At 31.9% G+C, this 10120-nt stretch overlaps 1 protein-coding gene across 1 annotated transcript; it reads left to right on the top strand.

Moving 5' to 3' along the window:
- Positions 1–279: 279 nt before the first annotated feature.
- Positions 280–5977, top strand: LOC119601686 (4-coumarate--CoA ligase-like 7). The gene is made up of 5 exons (XM_037952850.1): positions 280–441; positions 501–904; positions 971–1090; positions 1161–2083; positions 5970–5977. The coding sequence occupies exons 1-5, from the start codon at positions 283–285 to the stop codon at positions 5975–5977; spliced, it is 1614 nt and encodes a 537-aa protein (XP_037808778.1). The 5' UTR covers positions 280–282.
- The last annotated feature ends 4143 nt before the right edge of the window (positions 5978–10120 follow it).

Genomic DNA, 10120 nt, shown 5'->3' with positions numbered 1-10120 from the left:
CTTTTATGCGTTCTTCAAATAAATAAAATATCTGTATCCAAGAGCAATTAAATATAGTACATATTTTAGTCAACAAAAACGTCGTAAACATTATTTGTACATGTTATCTCAATTGTTTTACATTAAATAATCCAAAAGATTATATGACGTAAAGTATCATTTAAGTCTTCTTCTATTTACTAATCTTCTTATCACCGATGAGTAGACCCAAATATAATTGAATATTTATAAATATTAAGATGTAAGACAGTCAATTATAACAGTCGATTTTGAACAGTCACCATGACAAGTCGTTTGCGTTCTAAGCTGGCAATAACCACATTTAATAAAGAAACCAAAATTTGGCATGGTGAACGTGTAGATCATGTTTTTGGGACTCACGACTCCATTGGATCAGTTGCTATATCATCGCTGCTAAAAGATCCTGATCATATAGCTCAGGTAATTAACAAGAACGATGGATATAGTGGTTTTAATACTTGAAAATTGTATTCTTGTAGATTTGTTATCCTAGCGGTAAAGAATACACAAATCGGGAAATAGCTACACTCTCAATACGAATTGCCCTTAATTTACAAAAACTTAATGTAGAGCAGCAGGATGTTATAGGTTTGTGTGCTGCTAATAGTGATTTTGTAGCTCCTTTAACCTTTGGAGCACTGTTATGTGGCCTAAGTGTTAGTACTCTTGATCCCAGTTTTGATAAAAGTGGAATTGCTCATGTCTATTCCATAACAAAACCCAAAATAATGTTCTGTGATGGTGATAATTATGAAAGTGTAAAGTCTGCTCTAGATGAATGCAATCTTTGCGACACAATTATATATACTGTTAGTAAACATATTGATAAGGTGCCATCATTGGAGGAATTGATGGAGTATAATGAAGGGGAAAAGGATTTCAAGTAATGTTATACAAACATTTTCACAAGCGATATTATTTATTTTTTTATTATATGTATATAAATTAGAGCTCCAGTTTTGGAACAGGGTTGGAATCAAGTTGCCATGATTTTGTGTTCGTCCGGTACCACGGGTTTGCCGAAAGGTGTTACCATGTCGCATGCCAGTATTTTAAATGCCAAAAAATTGTAAGTTTACCGAAATATATAGAGAGAGTTTTTCGGTCAATGTATAGTATAAATAATATTTTCGTTTTAGTGAATTTCTTCCCTCGGATAAATTCCTTTGTTTTAGTACTCTTTACTGGTTAACGGGTCTAGTAACCCTGGTTCATGGTACTATTGCTGGTATAACCCGTGTGATATCTAATCGACCGTATTCAACCGACGACTTCTTCAATATAGTAGAGCGTTACAAAGTGAATATACTTTTAAGTCCACCATCACAGATGGCCATGACTCTCACTTCGGATAGAATTAATAATTGCGATCTGTCAAGTATTGAGCTTTTTATGGCCGGTGGTAGTGCTGTTCCCTATAGTCTTGTTAAAAAGTTTAAACAGTTTGCCAAAAATGCCGTTTTTCTCACCGGTTATGGCATGAGTGAAGCTTGCGTTTGGATTTCTTACTACGAAATGGAAGCTAGAGATTCAGTTGGTAAATTAAACTGTAACGTTGAGGTTAAAATTATCAATGATAACGGTCAAAATTTGGCTGCAAATGATGTTGGAGAGATTTGTATTCGCACACCCTATGCCTGGGCTAGTTACTTTAATAATTCCGAAGCCACTGCTAATATATACGATAAAGATGGTTGGATTCATAGTGGCGATTTAGGCTATTTCGATGATGATGGCCACCTATATATAATCGATCGAAAGAAAGATATTTTAAAATATAATAATTACCATTTTTATCCTACCGAAATTGAAAAGGTCATCATGGAACTGCACGATGTAGTTGAAGTTAGTGTGGTTGGTATTTCCGACAATATATATACACATTTACCTGCAGCAGCTGTCGTAAAACGTCCAAACAGTCACTTAAGTGAGAAAGATGTATGTGAGTATGTTGCTAATAGGATGCAGCATTTCGAGCAATTGCGCGGTGGAGTTTATTTCTTTGAAAATTTACCTCGTACTAAGTCGGGAAAAACTCTTCGTCGCGAGGTAACAAAAATTTGTGAAAATATTCACAAGAAAATGTAATATTATATTCATCTACATACATATATAAATACGTACATAATTTACATTTTAACAAATAAATTAAAAATAGAGGAAGAACTTATGAGTTTTGTTTAATTGAAGTGCTTTTCAGATTCTCTATAGATATAGTGGATTTATTTTAGCAACTAATTTTATAAAAAAAGCTTTATATGAGGGTAGGAGCAAATATGGACCGATACTGATAAAATTTTGTGGATAGATTTATATTTATACTAGCTAAACCCAGTGTGCTTTGCTACCCTAAAAGCAAAAAAAAAAAAAAAAAAAAACACTTACACATGGGAGATGCCACTCAAATTATTGCAAGTTCGCCAATTTGAAGATTCTAGCTTCTACAGTATCTCAGATATAAAAATTTTTCTATATAATTCATATGGGGGTTCCAAGCCACCCCCTGATGAAACTCCGCTTTTTTCCCCCAAAATGTTGAGATGAATATGATAGTCCTTTTTGCAAAATTTTAGGAATCCAGTTCTATTACTTTCTTAGATAAAATATTTTGTTGTATTAAATTCATATGGGAGGTGCCGCTCTCCCCATTGATAGTCCGCCAATTTATTACTCAAAATAAAATAAACTCTAATAGTTTCCAAGATAAACGAATTTGTGTGTTTAATTAATATGGGAGGTGCCACGCCCCCTGCAGCTAGTCCGCCCACTTTTTATCCTAACAAATCATATTGAGGCTTATGTATCTCTATGAGGGCTCTAACTGTTACATTTTCCTAGATATACTGATTTAATAAATTCTTAATATGGAAGGTACCACGCCCACTATAGTCATTCCGCCCATTTTGTCCCAAAATATTCTTATGGATGTCAAAGTTGTCCGTGCAAAATTTGAGAACTCTAAGTGTACCAGTTTCCAAGATATATGACTTTTAATTGTTATTTAATAAGTAGGCGTGGCACCTCGCCTACTTGAAATTTTAAAATAAAAAGTAGACTATAGTTCCTTCCAAAAATACAGGAAAGTAGTGTTAAAATTTCAAGAAAATCGGTCCAGCCGATTAGCCGTCTATAGACTTCAAACAAACAAACCCACAAACAAACAAACACACATTCATTTTGTGCTGAATTTTATCGCAATATTTGTTTTTATAAGTGAATTGTGGATATTCAAGTCATTTTCTGACGGGGACTTTGTATGGAAGCTAGGGTCAAATGAGGAGCAATCAATATGAAATTCTTGATGACAGACTTGTATAAAAATAAATTGTACCACATTTTGTCGAGATACAATTATGAGCTCAAAAGCTCTTTTCGGGGGTTCAGTTGTATGGGGGGTATGTGAAATAATAGACCGATTTTAACCATTTTCAATAGGCTTCGTCATAAGTCATGTTCCTCAGAATCTAAACATTAAGTTAAATTTAATTCAATCTTGTACTTACGTTCTTCTTCTAAAACGTTCTTCATTAAAGTATTTTAAATATTTCAGATCAAATCCTCTTGATAATTGCTTTTAAATGTTTGAATGATGATATCAATTTAAGATTCACACGAGCATATCATTTTGCCAACGAACAAGTATTTAAATAATACTAGAAACAAAATCATATTGTTTTTATTTTCTGTGAATGAATTTCATCTAAAAATCTTTGTGACTGATAGACAATAGTGGGTTTCAAATATATACATACATGGGCAATTTCGTGTCAAGTGATTCAATTCAAAAAATCGATTTGGATGAAATAAGCACCAAGTTTAATACTAATGGATAGTAGGCCAGAAATAAATTAAGAAAATTAATGTTTTCAAAAAGTACCAAACTATTTACCTGAACATGGTCCTATATAGGCTTTAGTACCTATGTACCTATAAATGTTTCTTATATAAAATTTCATAACTGTTCACGTATTTTTAAGTCAGCAAAGATCGTTAAAGTAATTTTCTTATGGACCGATCCTCAATACATTTGGTAGAGGGGTTTTAACTTGTATAATTGTGTGTCGAATTTCATCGCTTTTCTGTATTCTGTATTTTTAGGCCAGTAATTTTTGAAGGGCACCTTATATGGGGAGTAGGGTCAATTATGGACCGAAGTTTGATAGAGAGATTTTATCTACATTGAAACTTATGTGTGTCCAATTTGATCACTATAATCGTATTTTTAAGCCAGTAATGAGCGTTAAAGTAATTTTTCAAAGCGGGCCTTATATGGGAGGTATGGTCAATTATGGACCGATCCTCATAAAATTTGGTAGGGAGATTTTGGATCATATGAAACTTATTTATGTCGAATTTCATCGCTATACTCGTAATTTTGAAACAGACATGCATGGAGATATATGGGGGCTATCCGAAAACGTGGACCGATATTGCCCATTTTCAATACCAAATAAACCTTACATATAGAGAATATAGGTTCTCTTCGGACTCTATCGTGCTTTAAACAGACAGACGGACGGACAGACAGATATGGCTAGATCGTCTTAGAATTTAATAAGGACCCAGAATATATATACTTTTGTGGGTCTATGACCAATATTTCGATGTGTTACAAACGGAATGACAAAATCAATATACCCCCCATCTTTTTGATGGTGGGTATAAAAAGGTACCAAAAATACAGTTTTTTCCGTTTACTCCCAAAAAGTACTGTATTTTACAAAAGCTTAAAAAGTGTTTCTGATAATTTTTAGAGATATATATGTCCAATAATTTATAAAAAAAGGTACTAAAATCACCTTTGTTACACATTTTTACCTTTTAAAAGTACCAGAACTTTTTTTAGAGTAGATACAGAGTATTTAAAATTTTTCTTTTATCACTTGTTTGGCCTTAAATGTACAAATTTCAAATAGACATTACTGTCAAAATTTCGAAATTCTATGTTTAGCTGTTAGGGCTGTCATGATAAAACTGAATTTTGAAGCATTTTTATACATTACAGTGGTCCAGAGTAGAAATTGCTGATGTTACTACCGAAAATTAAAATTTAGTTCATTCTATTTGGTGAGCTGAAAAGACAAAAACGTACTTGAGGTTTTTATGATTTTTTCCATAGTTTTTACAACGAATTTTGGTATATCGTACATAGAAAGCCCCTTTCCTAAATCTTTCTCATATTATTAAAGTTTCATATAATTTCTTTGCGTTAATGAGATGAAATTGGAAATCCGTTAAGAAAGGACCATAATACCCTTTGAGCTAGGACAAACATTTTGTATCTGTACCTTAATTTATTTCATACAAAGGGGGCCGCCCTAATATACATATATCCTTCTGACGAAGGTGATGGGTATAAAAATACAAAATTGAAAATGTAAATAAAAATAAAAGTAAATCGAATGTATTTACACGGATATTTATGTACTTAGTTATAAAATGTGTCTCGTTCATATTTGCGAGTCTGTAAATACAATCAGGACCACTTAATGGAATGACAATTGACACTGATAGACAGTGACAGTATACATCTATTCATGGGTGAGCTTTTCTAATGTGTCCTTTATTATGTGTGTGTTGTTTTTCTACAAAATAAATAACTGAAATGTATTTTTATCTAAAACAAAAAATCCATTTCATACTACATGCCGCACAGTGTGTAATATTACAATCAAAAGTTTTCAAATCTCAAACCAATTTCTTACTATAACATAACTACTGTTTCAATAGATAAAAACAATATTTGTTCAAATTGATTGTGGCCGAATTAACATTATTTAAAACGTTTATGTTTTAAGTTTAAAATAAAATTATGTAAATATTTTATTACTTGTTAAATACCACATTTATTTAGTTTAAGTAACACTGTAAGACAGGATAAACCTCTTCACATTTTATTGATTGGTATTTATACCTTATATTTATTTATATCTTTTTTTAACCAACAGTTTTATAAGGAGTCCACTGACTTTGTAGTATTAAATACTTTTTACCAATATCTTTCTTTAATTTTACATTTATAAACTTTAAATAATTACACAGGACGACAAAAAAAGTCGAAACCCTGAGACCAAATTAGATGTTTCTTAAGTTATTGAGCCCCGCTGAATCCGAATCTGGCCTCGATATCTCGTGTCCTGGCCTCGATTTCTTGTGTCCTGAAATTAAAAAAAACGCCATTTTTACTTTTTTTGAGACGTTATAATTGCGCCAAGACAACTTTATTTATAAAATGTAAGTCTTGTATGTCTTCTGAAAGTCCATTCTGGCAACTTTAAAATATAGGTTTAACATCTGACATATCATCTTTATTCTATGAGATATATTCTCGTAAAACATGATTCTGATTCGATTTAACGATGTCTGTCCGTTAACTTCAATGGATGATATCTCAACAACTACAGCAGATTTTACAAATTTTCAAAAAGTACTTTCATAGGAATGGAATGGACAAGCTTTTTGGTAAAACAAAAATGTGCGAAAAAATAAAGTTTTTGTAAAATATTTGTTATATCAAGCTTTGAAGAAAGAAAATATGTTTGTCTGATGTTAAGCATTTATTTCAAAGTTGATAGAATGGGCTAAAAAAATTTTTGGTTGAGTATTTTTCGATTTGTTACGTAGAGTCAATTTAAATCTGGCTAGGACCCGCAGGTATCACAATATCTTGTTACATATACTGCTATGTAATTGTAATTGGAATGATAAACGTTTAATTCGTGGCTGTCACTTCGAACTGCAGAGATGTGAGTATCCAAAGTGTATAACGAACATCTTTATTTGCACAAAAATGTGAAATGCACTCAAGTATAGACACAATCAAAAAGCACTTCTAGTGTTAATAAAATAATGTGTACAGATCAATCGATTGATTGATGTTGAACATAATCGCACCCACTCAAAAACATACGAAGTATGTACATTAGGGTTATAATCCGTTTATCCGTTTTACATAGAGTATAAAAAAGTACGTCGAAAAAGTATATCACATATTTTGCCGAGCGTTAAAAAAGTTTCCGCGGCAAATGTCTTAAAGTTTTCGATATTTACTCTAAATAAAATGAACATTTTTTAATACAAAATCGGAAAATTTACATACAAACAAATCTCAATGTTTGACCCAAGACTTTAACATGGGGAAAAAATAAGTATGGAGGCCTTCTTCCAAATTTAGAAACCAAACATATAAAATTCTAGTTAAATTTGTATATAAATGGTTTTAGAAAATCGATTAAACGCGGAGGTTTTTGCGCCAAAATGAGCCGAGAAAAAGATTTTCGTTATTATAACACTACTGGCGACTAAGGCCAAATTTTGGTTATATCCCTAATGACATATTACTTATTTAAGAATTATTTATTATAACTAGAAAAAAATTGAGTAAAGTGGGAATTCTTTTTATTAGATACATATGTATGTATATTAGGGTGGTCCCGTTTGTATGGAGGAAAAATGTTCAATGTTCCCAACTAAAATTAAAGTTCAATTGATTCTAAGATACTATTTCTCAAAATTTTTGTCCTGTCGTCAATATTTGGAGAGCTGGATCAAAGGATAAAAAGGTAAATTTTTGAAGTTTTTATGATTTTTTTCATATTTCTTCCAAAGGAAAGATATGAAATATTGGGCGTCATGAAATAACTCCCCACGAAATTACTCCCCAAAACAAAAATGAAATAACTTCCTAAAAATTTGTTAAGAAAGGAAAAACAACGAAATTTGGGGATTTAATTTGTTTTTTAGGGCATTATTTCACATTTAAAATGGGGAGTTATTTCATTATGAAATAATTCCTTAAAATTCAAAAATGAAATAAATCCTTAAAAATATTTTTCGGGAGTTATTTCATTACATTACTTTTATCACACGAAATAAAAAATATATGACTGATAGCCGGCTTTCGGCCGGGCGCAAGGGTTTTATCCTAGGGGTACATTGGACACCGGCTTCGCTAAGAATACACTCTCACTGTATCAAGAGTGTTCAGCCTTAGGCCGGCTATTTAGGAAATCTTTACTAAGCGAAGGTCATATTATAGAGCGGTAAATCCTTGCTATTTAGGAAATATTTATTAAGCGAAGCCGTTGTTGGACATACCATAGAATAGAAAGTCCTTGCGCCCGGCCGCAGGCGGGCTATTAAGAGAATCTTTATTAAGCGATTAAACTGAAATGTATTAAACTTTGAAAACCCACTCGAAAGTATGAGCGACCTACTTTTTTTTTAGAAATGTCACTAAAACTGACTTGTTCCATAATTTGTTATTTTTAAATGGGAACTTATTTCATTTTAAAATTTGGGATTTGTTTCATATGAAATAAATCCCCAAAAATGGGGAGTTATTTCATTTTAATTTAGGAATTTATTTCATTTCGTTGGGGCTTTTTTCATTTTTAAATTGGGGAATTATTTCATAATGAAACAAGCCTCCCAATTTAAGAACTTATTTCATTTTTGTTTTGGGAAGTTATTTCGTGGGAAGTTATTTTATGACGCCGAAATATTGACGTCAGGACAAAAATGTTGAGAAATGGTATCTTAGAATGAACTAAATTTTCATTTTCGGTGGGAACATCAGCAACTTCCATTTTGGGGCCACCATAATGTACATACATACATAGCTTTTATCTTTTAAGGCCATTTTGTTCTACGTTTCGTTTTTACCTACGTATTTGTTTTTTGGTGATTTGTTAACGATTGAGTTTTCATTAAAAGGACATTACTAATTTTTGCAAATTGGCATTCGCGTATATTTTAGAAAAAATTAAAAATTAATCTCTATCAGGAAAGTACGCTAATAGACGAATATGTATATGGATCGTCATATTTTATAACTGCTAGGTATGTATAGCTTACTTTTGTGAGACCAATATTTTGAATTTGAATCGGTTCCCAGTCCCCAAAAACCAATTACAAAACCATAATATTCATAGACCCTTTTAATACCCACCATTATGGGGGGTATATTAATTTTATCATTCCATTTGTAACACATCGATATATAGTTCATAGAGCCACAAAAATGTAAATATTCTGGATCCTTATTAAATTCTAAGACGATCTAGCCATGTCCTATTGTCTACTGATAAGGTTTGTTTGTTATTGAAAATGGGCAAAACTCGTCAGACCTAAGCCCATATATTAGACCACCTTTCAAAACTAACTTCAAAACACCATCAAAGCGTTTGTGTAGATACAAACGCTTTGATGGTGGGCATAGTCGAATATAGCACTCTTACTTGTTGGTGTATCGTAACGTCCATAAATGTTATGACATTGGACATTATAACATGTCACCATTTTTATCAACCATTTGAAACATTTTTATCAAACTAAAATGCCACGTGCTATCGAAGTCAATTTCATTTTATTGTAAAGTTTATTTATGAAAATACCAATAAAATTAATGATAAAATATTTGAGGTTTATTAAAACCCCACTCTACATCAAAGCGAGTAAAAAATGTACATATGTATTTGTTTTTCTTTTTGTGTAGAAATACTTGTATCAGCATTTCATTGTATTTGCGATAAATGTGCTAAACGTGTAATTAAAGTTCCACCCCTCCACTCTTATTAATGCAACATCATTACATCTCGAATAATTGTTTTATTTTAGTATTCACTTACGAATTGTTTTTCATGAGGATTCCTATAGAAGACGCACAATACTAAGTATGTAGTGATAAATTAAATCCCAATGAGGAATGGAAGGAATCATGCATTCGTAATAATGATTTGTGTTTTACACATGTATCAAGTAAATAAATATGTATGAATGTTTATGTCTCTTTTGCTCGCCATATGGCTGGACTTGGTCGATCATTAATATTGGAACTATACAATGTCCACTATTTTAATATGGTTAAAAAGCGGCGCCTACCGGGTACGAGAACATTCCTTGACGTGTGTGCGATTGTGTATCTGTATATATGCGTAGTTTTATTACGATTTGATTATATTCATGCATTCAGACAAATGAATGTGCGTGTTTGTCCCCGTGTAGTATGTTTTATGGCGATGTTTGTGGTTCATAGCCGAACTAAACATAGAAATCCATATTAGGAGGATAAATGATTTAAAGCAAAAATGCCGCATAC

The sequence above is a fragment of the Lucilia sericata genome, unplaced genomic scaffold (genome assembly GCF_015586225.1).
Source record: "Lucilia sericata isolate MDLA Ls3-8-SP2 unplaced genomic scaffold, ASM1558622v1 Contig000000F_arrow, whole genome shotgun sequence".
Taxonomy (NCBI): domain Eukaryota; kingdom Metazoa; phylum Arthropoda; class Insecta; order Diptera; family Calliphoridae; genus Lucilia; species Lucilia sericata.
This window is presented reverse-complemented; position numbering and strand designations above follow the sequence as displayed.